Source organism: Mus pahari, chromosome 4, assembly GCF_900095145.1.
Source record: "Mus pahari chromosome 4, PAHARI_EIJ_v1.1, whole genome shotgun sequence".
NCBI lineage: Eukaryota > Metazoa > Chordata > Mammalia > Rodentia > Muridae > Mus > Mus pahari.
Window position 1 is genome coordinate 53,223,667 of NC_034593.1, and position 19,664 is coordinate 53,243,330.

General features: G+C 37.3%; 1 protein-coding gene across 16 annotated transcripts in view; it reads left to right on the forward strand.

The window, feature by feature from the left end:
• Nucleotides 1-16,931, forward strand: part of Mbnl1 (muscleblind like splicing regulator 1) — a 140,884-nt gene extending 123,953 nt beyond the window's left edge. For 4 of the 16 annotated variants that reach the window (XM_029537358.1, XM_029537350.1, XM_021196901.2 and 1 more), the window contains 7 exons: nt 947-1,204; nt 2,371-2,424; nt 3,312-3,465; nt 8,560-8,595; nt 9,284-9,378; nt 12,275-12,349; nt 13,553-16,931. In XM_029537358.1, coding sequence (XP_029393218.1) covers nt 947-1,204; nt 2,371-2,424; nt 3,312-3,465; nt 8,560-8,595; nt 9,284-9,378; nt 12,275-12,331 — 654 coding nt within the window. In that variant the 3' untranslated portion in view covers nt 12,332-12,349; nt 13,553-16,931. Of the gene's footprint in view, nt 1-946; nt 1,205-2,370; nt 2,425-3,311; nt 3,466-3,754; nt 4,185-8,559; nt 8,596-9,283; nt 9,379-12,274; nt 12,350-13,552 lie in introns of those variants that run through there. The other 12 variants (XM_029537351.1, XM_021196902.2, XM_029537352.1 and 9 more) reach the window with 8 other exon arrangements.
• The last annotated feature ends 2,733 nt before the right edge of the window (nt 16,932-19,664 follow it).

Here is a 19,664-nt window from a genome sequence, read left to right on the forward strand (position 1 = left end):
TTTTTCACTTGGAACTACTTTGTTTTATCCAAAAGTTACAAGTATACAGCTGAAAGTTCTTGCCTGACATTCACTAGACTTAATAACTTCAGTACTGCTTACAAATCCAAAAATTTAACGTCCATTTACTATAAATTAAATGATCTGTATACCTGAATCAGATTGAAGTTTTTATTACATTTTTTTTCTTCATTTGTCCACGTGTCCAGTCACATGCATGCACACATGCCCCAGAGTGTATGTGGAGAGCAAAGGATGATTTGCAGGAGTAGGTTCCGTCTTCCCATTGTGTGGTTTCAGGACTCCAGCTCAGGGTGTCAGATGGCGCAGTGGCTCATGGGCTCCTGCAGCAGATGTAAGCAACTGTCCTGCCAGCATCCCTTCTCGGGCTCCATGATCACTGTCCACGGCAGTGACTTAATCTTTCTCCTTGTAGTGTCCATGGCACTTTGAAAGAATGTTTGATTATTTGATAAAATGCTTCCTATCTGGTTTGTCTGATAGTCCTCAGTTTTAACAATAGGAAGTGATACAAATACCGTGATGTAGTGTGTTGGTTTAAGATCACACCAACAGAGTGGCGTGTCCCTGTGTCTCAATCTTTATGCATTTACTTGGTGAGAATGGTGGCTGCTGGCTCTCCTCACTACAAAGTCCAGAGTTTCCCCTCTCTAATTAATAAGGAAACCAACACAATACTGGATAGATGTTTCATCATATGCTCTCTGTTCACCGTAAACATATTTTCTGTCTCAAGGACATTCCTCTGGAAAGGTGCTAATATTTGAATACTCAGCACTGCTGAGTTATACCACTGCATTGCCCTAGCTTGCCCTCTCCCTCCATATACACCCTTGGTCACCAATTTGGATAGTTGGATTACCGTTTTCAGAAAGGGCCCGCTTGCCCATGTTGACTGAATCCCATGCATTTAATGACCTCGTAGGTGTGTAGAGAGTACCAGCGTGGCAATTGCAACCGAGGAGAAAGCGACTGTCGGTTTGCTCACCCTGCTGACAGCACAATGATTGATACCAACGACAACACAGTCACTGTCTGCATGGATTACATCAAGGGGAGATGCTCTCGGGAAAAGTGCAAATACTTCCATCCTCCCGCACACCTACAAGCCAAGATCAAGGCTGCCCAATACCAGGTCAACCAGGCTGCAGCAGCACAGGCTGCAGCTACTGCAGCTGCCATGGTGAGTGGAGACAGCAGTGCCCTCCTGTCAGCAGTCAGAAAAGATAGTGAACAATTTCTCTACTGCCAGCTATTCCATCTATTAACCTCTTCCTTCCGTTTTGCTGAAGATATGTTTGTTCAGGTATCCCACACAATACATAAAGAAGCTACCATTCACAAAAGCGAGGGTAACTCCTCAAATGTTGCTCCCCTCTTAGTCTAACCCCTAAGACTCTGTCTCATTCTAGACGTAGGGTTTCTGAAATTCCTGCTTCATGAAGAACCACTTGTCTCCTTTCTGACTGAACAACACTGCCACTTCCAGTCTCTGATTTCTGTATGCCATCCAGTTGGCCCTTGTCCTCCTTGAGTGTGTTCTTCCCCGCATCAAGACCCTTCTTTACATCCATCTTGCCTTTAATGACATCACCTAAAACTATTTAGGAGAAAAGCCTCAACAAAATTGTTTTTAAATTAGCTGCAACCCTTTTGAATGATCTGCTGTCTAAATCTTGTGAAGTCCTTACTGTGGCAGAAACATGATTATTACAGTGCCAAAAATTGACTAAGCCATTATACAGGGAAGAGAAAAACACTAGCACTCAAGGAGTGTTTTAATAAATAAATAAATAAATAAGGATCATTTAGGATAGCTACTAAGTGGTTTCTCTTAAGATCAACTTCAATGTGACCTAGTAGCTGAGTTTAAGGAGTCCATTTCTTCTTGGCTTAGCTGTTTTAACGCTGTCCTTTTTAATATAAATATATAACTTATTCTTTAAACATTCATATAAAAATCATTGTCATGGCACAGTAAAATGATCATGAGAGAGGTCTTTTCTGTGTTTGTTTATGGATACTTGAGCAAAAATACAGAAGGCAGACTCTCTCCTTTTCTCTTTCTTTCACCACCCTCCCCTTTTTTTTTTCTTTAGAGTATTGTTTGAAATTAACTACAAAGAGGGATTATCCTCCAATAACAACTCAATAGTGCCTTTATTGTGCATGCTTAGTCTTGTTATTCGTTGTATATGGCATTCCGATGATTTGTTTTTTTATTTGTTTTTTCTCACCTACCCAAAATGCACTGCTGCCCCCATGATGCACCTCTGCTTGCTGTTTATGTTAATGCGCTTGAACCCCACTGGCCCATTGCCATCATGTGCTCGCTGCCTGCTAATTAAGACTCAGTCGGCTGTCAAATCACTGAAGCGACCCCTCGAGGCAACCTTTGACCTGGTACTATGACCTTTCACCTTTTAGCTTGGCATGTAGCTTTATTGTAGATACAGGTTTTTTGGTTTTTGTTTTGGTTTTGGTTTGTTTTGGTTTGGTTTTAGTTTTGTTTTGGTTTTTGTTTTGTTTTGTTTTTAACCGATTAAAATATATATAATCCTTTTCCTGTTTAAAGTGGTTAAGTACAATGAAAATCTGAGTGTGGTTTCCTGAAAAAATGAGCAGAAAGACCTAAAATGCATACATAGATAGATATGGTACAGTGAAAGACTGGAATCCCAGCAGCCCACATTCAGTTTAACTATATTGTAAAATGTTCTAATGAAAGACTCGGAGGACAATAAAGTGTGGTTTTCCCTCTATGTTTATGTAGCTGTGTGGTTAGCATGGCTTTAGTGATAGGCTCCTTTTCTTTTTAACGTATAGAGTGCAGTATTTACGAAGAGTTTGCATGCTCTGGGACATTTGCATGTGTCAGGCTGGGGAGGGCAGAACTGGCAGGACCCAGCCAGTCACTGTACAGTTAACCATTAACAGTGCTTCTACTTGGCAGTCCTCACAGGGCTCCTGCAGCAGCTTTCCTTCTTCCCCAAATAGATGGCTTCTCACAGAAAGCCTGAAGCATTATGGGACGTAAAACACCTTACGCATTATAACATGTGCTCTTGTTATTAGTGGGCTTTTGTTGTGGACAAAATAATGCTTCCTTTATAGCTTTTATCTTGCTTAATTTCTTTAATTGGTTTTGTCACCTGGATTTCCCCCTGGGTAGTTAAGTGTTCTGCTGCTTGCTTGCTCATGCTCCCTAACAGTTCTAGCCTACAACTGATTTTTCTTTTTTTCTTTTTCTCTTTTTACTGGTATTTGTTTTTATACTATTCACTAAACAGGGAATTCCTCAAGCTGTACTTCCCCCATTGCCAAAGAGGCCTGCTCTTGAAAAAACCAACGGTGCCACCGCAGTCTTTAACACTGGTATTTTCCAATACCAACAGGCTCTAGCCAACATGCAGTTACAGCAGCATACAGCATTTCTCCCACCAGGTAAGGGCTTGGGTTTGCTCTGGAATGCATCTGCTATGATCTCCTCAGGGTGCTACTGTTAAAGCAGAAAACACCTGCAGGGCAGGTCAGGTGTTAGTCATGGGAGGGTGCATGGTAAGGTGGTCAGAGGGGAAGACACATTCAGGTTTCTTACATGGCTTTCCTTTAAAAGAGAAAACTTAAGCTTACCGAGACAGACATGCTTTATATATTTCTGGTGTTTATGCTATTTGGAATTGAAATACTCTCTTTTTTTCTCTTTCCTCAACACTGTTGTATGTTTGTCAAGCTGTGTTATGACGCTCTCCTGCTGTAAGACCCCCTTTGCCATCAAGATTCCACAATTTTATGAAATGACTCAATTTTGACATTTTCAACCTTCAGTTTGCAAAGAAGACAGTTAAAATTTATTTATTCTAGAGCTCTTACAATGTGCTCTTCATACTAATTATGCATGGCAAAATTATTCTTGTTCCTAAGCTGAAGTTGAATTAGCCCTAAGTTCCCTTGGTGTTACATTTACTGCTTAGTCATCGTTGGCATTCCTGTTTAGTGCTGAGTCATGCAGCTGTGATTTCAGTGCCTTTTCAGTTTGGTCACATACACATACTCCTATGCACAGAGGTCTAAGGGTAAAATACTAGTAGCTCACATAGTTGGTTAGAAATTTAGTACTTAAATATTCTTAATTTATTTCATAAGTCTTTAATTTTTTTTACCTTATGCTTTGAAATTAATTACCAAGACATACTAATATCTTTTTCTTTCTTACACAATTTTATTTTGAGAACACTTGAAAAAAATATATATATATACATTTGATAAAATAATTTATTAATAAATTAGTAAGTGAATGGCTAGGTATGTGCACATTGAGCTATGGTGACAATATTTAGAGTAGTGCATTTTTGTGATATTAGAGAATGAGACAGTTTATTTTAGACTTATTAGCAAATTAATACATCATGCTCATATTAGATGTTCCTGGGAAACAAAACTTTTTTGTGTAGTTCACTTCTGAAAACTGGCCATTTACATAGAATCAGGTACATCACATACACATATTTAACTTTAGAAAAGAATTAGACGTCCACAGCATCTGTTCATCTGATCCACCATTCATGATTCTATCCACCCATGAGTCTGTCCATCCTTCTGTCTTCAGCTCCCTGACCTCTCCTTCCCTCCTTCCTTCTCATCTCCTTGTCTTTGTCTTGCCTTTCACTCTCTTAGCACACATGACTACATGCCCTGCAGGATGCTGGTATTTACACTAGAGATGCCAACCTCCCTCCACCTGGGGTATCCAGAAACAGTAGGGGCAGTGCTTCCTGCCCCTCAGTGCTCCTCCTTGTTTTCCACATTCCATTCCAAAGACTCACCATTGGCTGCATAATGACTCAGTATGGTGCTTGCCAAACACCTTTTAGATGTCTTCTCTTTTTTTCCTCAAACCCAAAGTTTGCCTTGACTGTCCATGTTCCCAGTGAGAAATAAGAGGCCTAGTGAAATGTAGCAATTTGTCATAAGTTACATGTTCCTGGAGATTTTTAGCAGAACTTTAAGGGAACTGGGCTTGTTCCTCAGTAGCTATGAGCCTGTCATATAACTGCATTGAAAGGGATTTCAGAACACAGCCCTTACAAATCACAGAACCACACCTTTTTTATGCCCTTTATCTTATTTAAAATACAATAAGTATAACTGTTTGATTAAGTTCAGTGGAGTTTTTTGCTTGTTTAACTGATTTTTCAGTTTGGCTACACAGCTTCTTGTTTTATCTTTACTCATCAGAATTAAGCTGATCATTAACAGACCAGGTATAATCTACAGCCCGTTTATGTCATAGAAATTAATTTTACCCCTTCAATATGCCAAAAATAAGATTTTCAGTGACATTGATTTTATTTGATTTTATTTTTCCCTTAAATATAAATGAAGGCAAGTTGCAACTTCACTGGACCTGAAGAAAGTAAAGCCCATTCCTGAGAGAATTTTGATGCCATCCTCTGGTATCTTTCCCCCTGTCTCCTACCCTGTGTAGCCCAGGTTCTAAAATGTTCTCCTATTTTCATTCAGTTCCCATGCTTCACCTTAACCATTTCGTGTTTGCAAGGCCTTGAAGACAAGCATCCTGGACTGAGCTTATGAGTGCATATGTAGAAGAGAGGCCCCTTGGTTTTGCAAACTTTATATGCCCCAGTACAGGGGAGTGCCAGGGCCAAGAAGTGGGAGTGGGTGGGTAGGGGAGCAGGGGCAAGGGGAGGGTATAGAGAACTTTCAGGATAGCATTTGAAATGTAAATAAAGAAAATATCTAATTAAAAAAAAAAAAAAAAAAAAGAATCTGCCAATGGCAACTCATGGCTCCACAGTCTTCTCTTCCATGTCCTCCCATCTTCAGTTTTTCATGATTTTAACTTCCTTGGAAGCATATCACTTCTCTCTACCTACCATATTTTCTCAGCCAATGTTATCAGACAGTTTTTGAAAGCGCTAAACTAGTTTAAGACAACTTCTATGTTGGCTCACATTACACTAATACTAGAAATAAAGAAAAGGCCAAGAAATTGTTAGTTGGTGGTGTAGGTGTTTGGACCAGGGAGGCAGGGAAATCTTTAACCTGTTGCTTTTATTATAATCAATATAAGTATAAATATTTATAGTTTTTAAATTTATGTTAAAATATTTATAAATAGTTAAAATATTTATAAATAGTAAAAATAAGGAAGCTGTTACATATTTGAATATCAGTTTCAACAATTTATTGACTGCAAATTTTAAGTAGTAAAATTATTTATTATTTTTAGAGTATGTCAAATTATCTTTATAGTTCTTACTATCAACTTAAATAAGCAAAAATTATCACATAGACATTCCAATTAGATCCCTGACTATAACATTTTCTCTCTTTCATTAATGTTTTTCTCCTTAACTATACCTTTAATTTACTTATTTTATATAAGTATTTTTTATATTCACACAGATAATCAAAATTTTTAATTTAAAAGATAATGTAATCACAGTGACACATTTCTCAGAACCACACCATTCTGCTGTATAAACATAGTTCTAGGGGAAATGGGGAACTGACCAACACTTTTGCTTCAATTTTGTCTTGTGTGAAAAACCGAGGGGAACTTTAAATTGACTATTTGTGAATCACTAGCCAATTAACCCATTGGAAGTAAAGATGAATATTACAATCATTTCAAAATGGCTTTTGGTTTGGGTAAGAGGGTCCTACAGCACCGTGTCCACACTTGTGAGTTACTGCACCCCTAGTATTGCCACCGCTGCCTTGTGTTTATTTGCTACAAATCCCTTCTGAAACTGTGTGCATTGGTTACAGTGATAATGAGGGTGATAACCCGAATGAAAATTCAGTCAGGACACGCTAAGGTTATGGAGAAAGGTCAGCTCATTTCCAGCACGCGCAGGCTCAATTGTGCATAAGAGAATGGAATACAGTAGGCAAAGTGCAGCATCATACTCAATTCAAAACCTGTAACTTGGATAATATTTAAAGGGCTTCAGTGTTCCTTAGGCAGCACACTATGCTCCTTCATTTTCCTTTGCTATTTTCCTTCCCAGTCCTCCTGCCTTGGAGGGCAGTGCTTATACAGAATCTAGACCCAGCATTAAGTTGTGCTTGCTGTGTTGTCTCAAATTCTATTCTTTGTTTTTGGTCTGTTTTGTTCTTGTTGCCCTTTCAAAAGTCTTTATACAGTAGTACTAGCAAACTACAAATCTATTCAAGTGTCTTATGTACTGCATCCCTATAGGATATTAGCTTGCTTCCCTAAACCCAGGACTCACTTTAATCTGGCTTTGCTGCCCATGGTCAGATAGCACTCACTGCAGATGTAACTGCAATGCCACTTGAGTGATCTGCATTTCAGTTAAGTTTCTCAATGGCAGTTTGTTGTGTAAAGCCATCTCTGACAGGACTCAGTTGGCAGATATTTTTTTCTAACAAATGTTCATCACAGATGCTGCTAGTATTTAAACAGGGTGTGCCAAGATTCAAAGATTTAGATAGAAATACAAAATCATTTTATATTTTAAAACTTAGAATTCTAAAATAATCTTGTAGTCAGTCAGAACAGGTTCTCCATATGTGAGTATGGTGTGTACTTGGTAAAAAATAGGCAGGTTTTCAGTATTTGTGTGCAGGAGAACAACAGGAGTTATGAATGTGGCATTTATACTGAGTTCTCACATTCAGACCCCACATGTGAGACCTGTGCATCCTCATTATCTCCCACTCAGGGATTTTATCAAAGTCTAATTAGCAAATTCTTGCCTTTTAGTTTTTGTAAACATTGGCTCATCTCAGAAGTCTTGTGGGTCTAGAACTGGAAATCAGTCTCTTTTGCCAGATACCAACAGATAAACTAGTTTGAGATTCCTAAGAAAGTATGCTCCCCCACAATATATTTTGTGCATTTGAATTCTAAACTAAAGAAATAAATTTTCAGGTTTTTTTGCATATTGTTTATTTACCACTTCATAGGCCTCTAAATAAAGTTTTTTGTCTGCATGGTTATAACCTTGTTTGTGTCTGTATGGTTGCTGCTACAGTGAGCACAGGACAAAGCCCAGAAGTTAAAATGAGTTTCTGTTCAGTCAGTTTCATGCCCTGAGGTTTTTAGCATTTTAATAGTAAATATGATTTCGAATTATTCAGGGTATTTAGTGTAAAGAAAACATTAATGCATTCATGGGTAGGATTCGGCAGTAGCGAAGCAGTGAGAGAGCCAGCCGCTGGGTTGACAAAGGCGTTACAGGAGTTCTAGAGAATGAAATAGGTGTACGTTTCCTTGGAAACCCTCCGTTTGTAGGCAGCAGTTCAGAGACTCAGGGTGTACCAGCACACAGTGAACTGGCTTTCACTCCCCTTTGGGACTAGTTCTAACGACCACTGTGCTCTCTACTGTGTGATTTGATCGTGCTGACATGTACATGCCACTGTTCCCACAATAACAATTTTTCTTCTTTGTTCAAATGAATTTCCTAATTACACGTGTGATGGGATGTTTTAATTCTTTTCCCTTTTCAAATCCACCTTCCTGTTGCAATGCATGATGGGCAGGCTCAATATTGTGCATGACACCCGCTACAAGTGTTGGTAGGTGCCAGCTTTGTTTCTTGATTATCTTAAACCTACGGTGCAGCTCACAGCCCCTCAAAATCCACTGCTAAGTTTAACTTTTATCTATTGGGCAAGTCCATTTCCTTTTTACTAACACTTGTCAATTAAATGCTATTTTCTATTTAATTGACATGGTCCCACATAAATGTTTTCTTTCCACACAAGTTTCCTTTAGTCACTATTAGTGGATTTTGATTGGACTTTGAGTTCTGGTATATAAAAACAAGTCTATCTCGTAAAAGTAATGATTGTATATTTTCATAATAGTGAATAATTTAAAAAAAAGAACTTTTATTCAAATGGCTAACTGTACAAAGTAAATACCTATATATTATTTATATTTTAATGTCTATAAACACTATATAAAATTCTTGTTTTTTAACTTAGCAAATTAAGCCTGTTTGTGTCAATTTTCTTGATTTAATGGTAACAAGCTTTTTCCCCCCCCCTTTTTTTTTTCTCTTTCATCCCTCCCTTCCCCTCTCTCCTTGGAATGTTGTCCTGCTTTGCGCTGTGATTGCATGTCACTCGCTGGTGATGATGTCCTGTCACATGGCTTCTTGCTATGATAAATACCATGCCCAATGATCTCCTCCATGTTGCCATGGTTTCCATATTGCTACACTCTTCTGTATGTTTGCTTATATGATTTTCCCTCCGAAAGTTCCCATGGTGCACGGTGCTACGCCAGCCACTGTGTCCGCAGCAACAACATCTGCCACAAGTGTTCCCTTCGCTGCAACAGCCACAGCCAACCAGGTTTGCTAATTTACAGCTTTGTTTCTTAAAAAAACCAACTCTTAATAGGACCCAGTCCAACCGCTTTAGCACATGGATCTCCCGTTCTGCTCACTGGGAGGCCTGTGTATGGGAAAGCTGTAGAGGGCGCTCTCATGAGCATGGGTTTTCAAAGATTCCTCTTGTTGGCCTACACATTCCCTTTATGACGAGCCACAGATTCCCTTTATGCCATTTATAAGTGCTCCAAAGTTTTGGCAGCGCTTTCTGAAGCTACTTAACTGATATTTACACAAGCAATTCTCATTTTTCTTAACTAATCTGTACTTTGGCCAACCAAAATGAAAGCAATTATGAGGTAATTCTTAAAGCATCTAATATATAGTTTTTTAGTTCTTTTCCTAAACTCTTAATAAAAACGAAAATATATAAATGCATTTCTATGCCACAAATGACCACTCTTGTAAATAGTTGTTTTCTCTATAAAATTTTTACAGTATAAATGTCGATAAGCAAATTGCTTACTAAAATTAATTACTTTTATATGCATCATCTTTCAGTTATGATTCTTGCTATTTTAAATGAAAAATGAAATTAAGGGCTGTTATTTCTACAGTTAGCCTGAATAAATGTTGGAGATATTGAAAAGTAAAAGAAATCATATATGATAAATAACAGTTATCCTATGCTCAGTTAAAATACGGAGCAAAGAAACATGCAGAGTTCTTTTAAGCAGATGGGACCTACTTAAATTTACATGATATGGACAAGAATGGACTAGTTAAAGTAAAATGGTCATTTAAGGTATTTAAATTTAAAAATACCATTACTCCCACCAGCATTTTCTGAATTTTCTTTACAGAAAATATTTTCCAGCTCTGCACTAATAAAGCTCACATTTTAGAAGTAAATCTGGCCTTGAATATTCATATATGCATGTTAGGATAGCATAGTTCAGTAGGGGTGGTGATGTATGGAAGGCACTAAAGCAGATTACACACGGTCCACACAGTGACTCAGGTTAGATAGAGCCTAGTGAGAGGACGGAGAAGCCGTGTCAGATAGACTCCATGTAGTACCATGGGACAAGTACAGCGACTGTCATTACAGTGAGGAACAGACACCTTCTCATCTTTTTCAATATATCATCTTTTGATGAATTTTCAGCTATTAATATAGTCATTAATGACTTTCAAGTATATAATTCCAAATAGATTTAATTTTAAGTTCCAGACAGGCCTTAAATATTTCTTTGAAAAAAATAATTAGTTTTTCAAACTTATCAAAATAGCCTTAGATTTATGCAAACACGTAAGACTCATTTAAAGGACAAGAGCGTGTGAATATGTGGCATGATTGTTGTTTTAAGTGGATTTGGTACAGACAATTTATGGTGCACATAAACGATGCTGGAGGCTTGTGTGCATATCATATATGACTATAGAATTGCTGGTGTAAGCACAACTATAGCAAAGCAAATTCAACATGCCCTTGGCCTCTTGGATTGTAAGGGACACTTTACTTCTTGCATTGTGCTGTGACCATTTCATGCATAATTCTTGGGTCTTCATACTATTACTATTTTACAACCAAAGAAAAGAGAATGGATATATATATATACACACATATATTATATCTACATATACATACATATGTATATGCCTACAGTACATTAGCAATGCTGGAAATAGCTCATACCACAAAATACAGCCTGCATGCATGCAGAAGTTTATAGCTGGCCCTTCATCTGCATTGAGTGGTGTTGAAGGTCCTTGGTATGTTTCGACAGCCCCATCCTTGATGCTTCTACACTGTTGGGTGCAACATCCTGTCCTGCAGCAGCAGGAACAATGGTATGAGAAGCTTCCTTATGCTTGAAGCACAGTTTTTGTGCCATTTGCCATTGCTGTAAAACTGTGTAAAATGTCAGCTAAGAAATGACGATTAGAAGGCACATAGTGAAATATAGTTTTTAGTAGATTGAGATAATCGAGGATATTTAAATTAAAACAATAGCAAAAGCCTTCAGGAACGTGAGTTCATTGTTACCCCAACAGACTTTCTGAAGTGGATTTAGTGCATTGTACAGAATAAGCTGAAATGCACTCACCAGTTGCTTTGCTTAGGATCACACAACCAAAAATACAAATCAATGTTGTTAGAACCAATGTCCGCAGGCCTCTGCTCCCCTCAAGCTGTGGGGCTACCTCTCCCACTTCCTAGTCTTTTGTTGGCGCTTGAAAGAGAATCAGATCACACGTCCAATTTCCTGGCTCTTGTATATTGGAAAAAGTAACCTCTGTACCAGTTTCTTTTTGTGTTTTTTTCTCCAGCTGTCTGACTACTTACTTGCCTATTTAAATGCAGTGAAATGTGTAGTAGAAATGCTGAAGTCTGCCAAGGAGAAAACCTAGTCTCTTTCCAAGTTATTTTTTAATTACTATTTTGTGATGTTTTAATTTGAGACAAAAGTTAAACACTTTGATCTGAATGAAATGTTAGAAATTTGCTTTCACAAAATTAGCCAAGACATTTTTTACTCTTGATTTCACTATTATTGCTAAGAATTTGAAACCACGGGGTGTGTGCGAGCGCGCGCGCGCGCGCGTGTGTGTAGGCCAACAAAAAGGGCTTCTTTTAACAACTGCTCTGCATGAAGTTTTGATAGCTATACTTCTCTTCCTTCCTAAGTACTGGTAACATTTGTAGAATAGTATTTAACATGAAGATTACAAGCAGTGACTTGCTTCTCTGGCATTTGCATTTACGTTAACTTAATATCATGTTGACCAGATGAGGGCTGTCACTTCACAGCTGAATCTCACTGTTTTTATAAGTTTAATATTAAGATGTTTTCACCTCTTGGTGGTTGGCTTGCTTGCATGGATCATTCATTAAACAATTTTTTATTTGCTAGATACCCATAATATCTGCCGAACATCTGACTAGCCACAAGTATGTTACCCAGATGTAGAGCTGTCGTCACAAAACAGTAAGTTTATTATGAAATATAACAACTCTATATTTGTGGTTGGAATATGTTAATATTTAAAATACAAAATATTGAAGGATAATATATTGTGAGTTTTTATTTCAAATTACAAATAAATATAAACACAAATATAATATAGCAAAAGTAATTAGAAACTATGAGTCAAATCTGAGGAACTTACCTTAAAAAGATACCTTAAAGCCACAGAGCAGGATTTTGGGCTGAATGGGACATTCAGTTTCGGCTGCAGTTCTCCCACATTAGTATACTAATGTTTTACATTTACAAAGAGCCATTTAAAACTCAGTCCTGTCAGTGGGCAGATGCTGGCTCTTTGTCACTTCCTTTGATTCTGTCAGTGATAAGGTTTGGCACTGCTTTATGGGGTTTCCATATTAGTGTTGCAATGATGTGAATGATCTCATAGCTCTGTATGAAAACGGGAGAACTTGGAATGAGCTTCCATTGAGGCAGAGGTACAAGAGCTTCTCTTCTCAGTAGTTATAAAAGAAGGCATTTGGACAGGGAAGGCTAGTGTAATAGAAGAGACCTTGAATTGAAGTAGGAACAGAGCACAGGTCAGGCCTGCAATGGTAGTTTAAAAAAAAAAAAAAAAAAAAAAGTGACGAGAATCCATAGCAAGAGCCAGACATACCAGTTCCAGAAGAGAGAGAGTGGAGGTCAGAGGGAGAGGCATTTAAGGACAAAATGTACCACGGCTGAGGACCCCCGCCAAAGATGTGTTGCAGCTAACAGTTATTTAAATTCATTTTTGTCCATTTTGTAACTTTCTCAGAGTAGTTCTGGCCAGGTATGATGGTACATACCTTTAATCCCAGCACGTGGGAAGCAAATATGAGTGGATTTCAGTGAATTCAAGAAGAGCCTGGTCTATATAACAAGCTCCAGGTTAGGCAGGATATACAGTTAGATCCTGTCTCAAAAAAGGAGGGAGGGATAAAATGCTGTTCCTTCATAGTTGGTCAAGTGCATGAAATAAGCACACTACTTTGTTGGTTATATGTTTAGAAGGAGCTTTTGTCAGCGTATCAAGATGGGTGTGTGTGTGTGTGTGTGTGTGTGTGTGTGTGTGTCTGCGTGTACCTGGCATACGTGTACCTGGTATATGTATATTACTATATACTGGAAAATGCTTTAAGTAATTCTATGTTTGAACAAAGATCATCTCTTTTCCTATTCTAGATCATACAAAGAGAAAAGGACAGTGTGCTTGATTAGAGTAAAGACGACGTCATTAGCCATATTGTATATACTGTCAAGCAACACACAAAAATCCCTCAGCCACAAGACATCCACATATTGCATGTTAACCAGAAGAAAAGACAACATGGGAACTTGCTGCACACTGTTGCCTACACACTTTGTACATTCAATTGGTATTTGTGCTGAGGTGATATTCCTATCTAAAACAACATTGTCTTTCTTTTGTAGCACAGAGTTATGCATTAAAATATGCATACATAATTAGTTTCCTATATATTCATGCCATCTTGAAAAGACAGACTATGGTGTAACCATGATTCTATTATGTATTGGTACGTCTGTAGACCAAGATATAATTTTTTAAAAATAAGTTTATTTCTTTCAAGGTTTACAAGTAACAAAGGTGCACCTTGTATTTAAAATCGCCGTTAGAGCTGAGAGCGCGCATGCAGAGTCATTTTTGTTTAAGAGTAATATTTTTACTGTAATAGATTGTAAGACATGGTGAGGGAGGGAACTGACAGAGATGAATGTGCCAAGCAAAACCACAACTGTGTATATTTTAAAGCACATCATGGCTTTAAGTACCATGTTGTTAAGGATTCTCATGAAGTGCCATAGACTGTACATCAAATTAGAGTATTATTTCTTCAGTGTTATTGTTTCTGGAGCCACATTTTGTTGCTTATTTGCTAGTACTAATCAATCAAAGGGCACCATTCTTTTCTTTTTTGTTTTTGAAACCAAAGCTGTCTCAGAAATGGCCAATTTAACTTTACAGTAACAATAGACAGCACAACACAAACTCAATACAGATAACCTACACATACTGGAGATATATATGATAGATATATAAAATTATTTTAATGCATTGTAGTGTAATATTTATGCATACTCTACTATATAACATGTTATTCAAAAGGGATATGCCATTTCTGAGACACAATAACAAAAAATATTTGAGGAAATTATTTTGCTTCTATTTATAGCCTCTGTCAAAAGTCAAAAGACTATAAATGCTTTGCAGAAATGGGTTCACGTTTGCTTACTGCTTCATCACAGTCACATTCAAAATAGTGACTCTAAACAAAGAGAACAGCACTGTCATCAGATGCATGATAAACCAAAATATGAAAATGGGAAATGTTTAATTAACCTAGTAATTGGGTGGGTTAAGTACATGGGTGAATTTTATATGTGATTCTTTTGTTCAGATTAACTGCTTATAGCCTTAGAAAGCCTTTTAAAAAAATTTTAAAAATAGATGTGCATTCAGTTTTTAAGAATGGATTCATCCAAAGGAATTCCCCTTTTTTGTGGTTTGGATGTTGCAGCTAGTAAAGGATATTTTTGCTCTGTTCAGCAGTTCTAAAATCGCTGAGTAGGGGCCAGGTCACTGGCAGTTCTAGTGTGGAATGGGAGAAGTGAGAGTTCTGTTATAGAACTTTCCATACTTCCAAGTTTACTGCAAGTTTTTATGCTTGAGAGAGATGCTTTCTAATATAAGACTGATGTGTTGATTTTCCTGATTGTACTGTACATCTATTAAAGCCTTAGATTATTACATTACGGGTTGGAACCCATACCAATGTAATTTCAATCGTGTTAAGAGAGTAATGGTGACTTCACATGTTATTGTAGTTAGTTATGTTATAGAATATTACTTATTTTTCTTGTTAAAATGTAGTTTTTCATTTCCTACATTTATTAGATTTTCATTTTCTATTAACAGTTGAATACCATTTCAGTTTTTAGACTATTGTTTTATTAGATTTTACCAATGAATTTTTCAAAATACAAAAAAAAAATTAAAGTAGTTTTTTCTTCATAACATACTCAGTTTTAAATTACATGTAGTGTCATATGAATATCCGTATTGTTAACTAAATGATTTATATTTTACTGATTTAATATTACAGTGTAAGAATGTCAGTCATTGTTCTTGTCTAGTTTTCATTAAAAGAACAAAGATCTTTTATATGGATATCTTATAAATATATAATCATTGCTAAGTAAGAAGTTAAGTTGTTGCTATGGCAACAATCCTGGCAGACAATTGAGTAATATTTTGATGATTTATTTTGTTTGTAATTAGTTATTATGAGAAGATCTAGATCCTAGATATTAGAATAAAATTTATTTTCTACTGTATCCATTTCAAATGTTAAAGTATTGTTTAATATTTTTGAAATCCCTGAATATCAGGCCTTGTTATAAATAAGCTGCATAATCAATAAATAGAACAAGGGACTTTTTGTTGATAATCCAAATACTCAAAGTTTACGTAATGAGAATTTTAGCGTGTGTGCAAACTCTTGAGGGTTGATGATGCTGCAATTTAGCATGTTGGGAAGTCTAGAGAGAAGGTTGACTTTTTGCACTTCTGTATATAGTCAAAAGAGAGAAACCTGTATAATAGCAAGATCTTATTTTGAATAAAAACGTCTATAATTACAAGGAGTTTTGTTAAGGCTAATGAAATGACAGACTGAGCAAAATTGCTTGCAAAAGTGGCACAGAGTTAGCACTCCATACCCTTCAAACACGTCGCTTTGCTTTTTGTGGACAGCTTGTAGTTTGCCAGGATTTTTCAGCTGGAAAGATTTGCCATCCTTCCGAGATCCCATGACTGACAAAACTCCATTGGGCCAAATCTGCCTGAAGATCATTACCAAAAAATAGCAGGTACTTCAGCCACTAAGATGAAATCATGGATCAGATATTCCTTACATTGTTTTCAAAACTACTGCATGTTTAAAACTTCAAAAAAAAAAAAAAGAGAGAGAGAGAGAGAGAGAGAGAGAAAGAACTATGCTAAGGACATATATTATTCAGATCGATATCTACCAATTTCAGTGGTTTAATGTTCACAAAATGAAATCTTGAAAACAACTATTGACTTTCACAAAATTTCAACTGTAAACAGGCAAACCAAACAGCACACCTGTAGTTGTTCTGTGATTGTTTTTTAATTGCTGTAGATCATGTTCTTTCCGCAGGTGAAAAAAAAAAAAGTTCAAATTTCACAGTTTTAATTTTAACTCAGAAGCACTCAAAAGAGCAAAATGTGACAATGGCCACTTGTTTAATGACTTGGTTGCCCAGCTGTCACTGCAGCTGGCTACTGATGTTGCACTTACCAGCAACCCACCCACCTTCATCTGCCGAAAGGACAATGAGCTTGGTTTTACGATTATGTAATCACAACTTACTTTCTGCTTGTAGTTGCTTAAAATTATGTATTTTGTCTAGGGCTGCAATTTGTTTTATGCTTACTTTATTATTACTGCAGTAGTTGACTTTGCTGTATGGAAAAATAAAGCGAAATTGCCCTAATAAAACTTCTCTTTCTTAAGTATATTTGTGTGTCTGAGATTGAGTAGTAAATTATTTCTCTACATTTCACATCATTTTGTATATCTTTATGAACATAGTCATGTATAAATTTTCTGGTATTAAAGGATGGCAACAAAGGCAGTTAATCCTTTCTAAGCAGTCATCTCTAAATGCTAAGAAACTAAATGACTATATAACTGTTATTTGATCGGTGCCTTCTAAAACAGTTCAGCTCTCAGCTCCATTAATGAGCTAGTAGTTTAAGTGGTAGATGAGAAGTGTGTGTGTGTGTGTGTGTGTGTGTGTGTGTGAGAGAGAGAGAGAGAGAGAGAGAGAGAGAGAGAGAGAGAGAGAGAGAGAGAGATTATGTGACTGAACTATAATTTGAAGTCTAATAGCGGGTGATACCTGGTATCCTGTACCTGGTAGCTGTAAAGAACAAAGTTCTAATATTTCTAATATAAAGAGATGGTATGTTTCCTCATTTCATTTTATTATGTGTTCACTTTGGCTTTTAGTATTTGTCAAAGGCTGCAAACTTCTCACTTGAAAGTTGATTACTGGGTTTGGTGACTTTATATGACCCAGCACAGGGGAAGGCCAGGGCCAAGTAGTGGGAGTGGGTGGGTAGGGGAGCAAGGGCGGGGAGGGTGGTATAGGGAACTTTCGGGATAGCATTTGAAATGTAAATAAAGAAAATGATAATAAATAAAAATAAATAAAAATAAAAAGAAAGTTGATTCCTTTGAATTTCCCAAACTTATTACAAAGAATAATAATGATGATGAATGTATTATTATTATTATTATTATTATTATTATTTGTTTTTTTGAGACAGGGTTTCTCTGTATAGCCCTGACTGTCCTGGAACTCACTCTGTAGACCAGGCTGACTTTGAACTCAGAAATCTGCCTGTCTCTGCCTCCTAAGTGCTGGAATTAAAGGCGTGCACCACCAGTTCCCAGTGAATGTATTATTATTTATACGAGTTATAGATAACAGTTCCATTACTGGTTTGAGTTCTGTTGGACATTTATGTTATTCTTAACATATGCAACCATTGTGCATGGCATTCATCCAAAGGAGAAAGCTGTACAATTTTTTGAATACCATAAAGGACTAGTTCTGTAGTTCATCTTTCAGGTAGGTATCCTCAGGTTTTTTTGTTAAAGATTTGCTTTTATTATTTTACTTACATACATGTTTGTCTGACTGTATGAGCATATGCCACATGTGTGTGGATGACTGAAAGCCAGAAGAGGATGCCAGATCTCTTAGAGCTGTAGTTCCAGGCAATTGTGGGTACTAGGAACTGCACTCAGGCCCTGCTAACCATTGAGCCATCTCTCCAAACTCTATTTCAGATGACTTTTAATTGATGAAAATACTACCACAAAAATCCATTGTAATGTTGACATTACTCCACATGAAGCTGTACTCTATTGAAACAATTAAATACACCTGAAAAATACCGCATATAATTTTTTTCCTTCTAAACATATCATTTAGAAGGAGTTATTACTACAGAAGTCCTCAGCTCATGGAGCGGGACCCTCTGCTAGGTACCAACCCTTTCTTACACATACAGGGAAAACAAACTCATTTGCTATATCTATTACTTCATCATTCATCCAAGGGGCTTGGTTTATGATTTGCCCTTCCCCCTCACCCTTCTTAAAAAGATATCTTCAATCATCAGTATTAGCTTTATCTACTTACAGTAATTTTAACAGAAAGTCAACTATGCAAAATAGCTTGGGCTGACTTGCTAGCAGGTAAGTATGGTAACTGGGGGCACAAGTGCTAGTGTTCTCAGAGGTGACATTGAGCAGAGGCTTGAATGAAGTAAAATGGACATAATGTGACCATGACATCATACTCTGTGTGCCGTCTGCTGTTGAATGCTGACTCATCTCCCTGTCAGTATTAAGTGCCACAGAACCCGGGAGCATTCCCTTCACTTCTGATGACATACATGGTAGAAAAACAGAAAATTGAGGACCAGAGAAGAGAGGGGACTTCACCTCTACGATCTCACTGGCTGAGATTTAAGAAAGTGCACACATTTCCTTCAATGAAATCAGCTATAAAGACTGCCTTCATAGAGACATTACTGCTTTATTGTTTTTGAAACAGGATGTTAAAACAGCTAATAACTAATGCCTGGAGCCAAAAGTACATAGAGTTTAACCTTGTCCACACTCCAGTTCCATTTATAAACCTAAACACTATGCATCATAAAGAACCATGTACTTTCATTCACCAAAGGAATTTCTTTAAGATTTAAGATGAGAAATACACACAAATCAGCTCACGTTTTAATTTATTTTTTTACACTCCATAGTTTATTCCCACCCCTGTCCACCCTCCAACTGTTCCACATCCCTTACCTCCTCCACAGTCCTCAGTCTCCATGTGGATATCCCCCCCCCCCCCCCACCTGACCTCTAAATTCCCTGGAGCCTCATCTCTTGAGGGTTAGGTGCATCATTTCTGAATGAACACAAACCCGGCAGTCCTCTACTGTATGTGTATTGGGGGCCTCATATCAGCTGGTGTATGCTGTCTGTTTGGTGGTCCAGTGTTTGAGAGATCTCGGGAGTCCATATTAATTGAGGCTGCTGGTCCTCCTTCAGGGTCGCCCTTCTCAGCTTCTTTCAGCCTTCCCTAGTTCAACAAAAGTGGTCACCTGCTTCTGTCCATATCTGCATCTGACTCCTTCAGCTGCTTGTTGGGTCTTTTGGAGGGCAGTCAT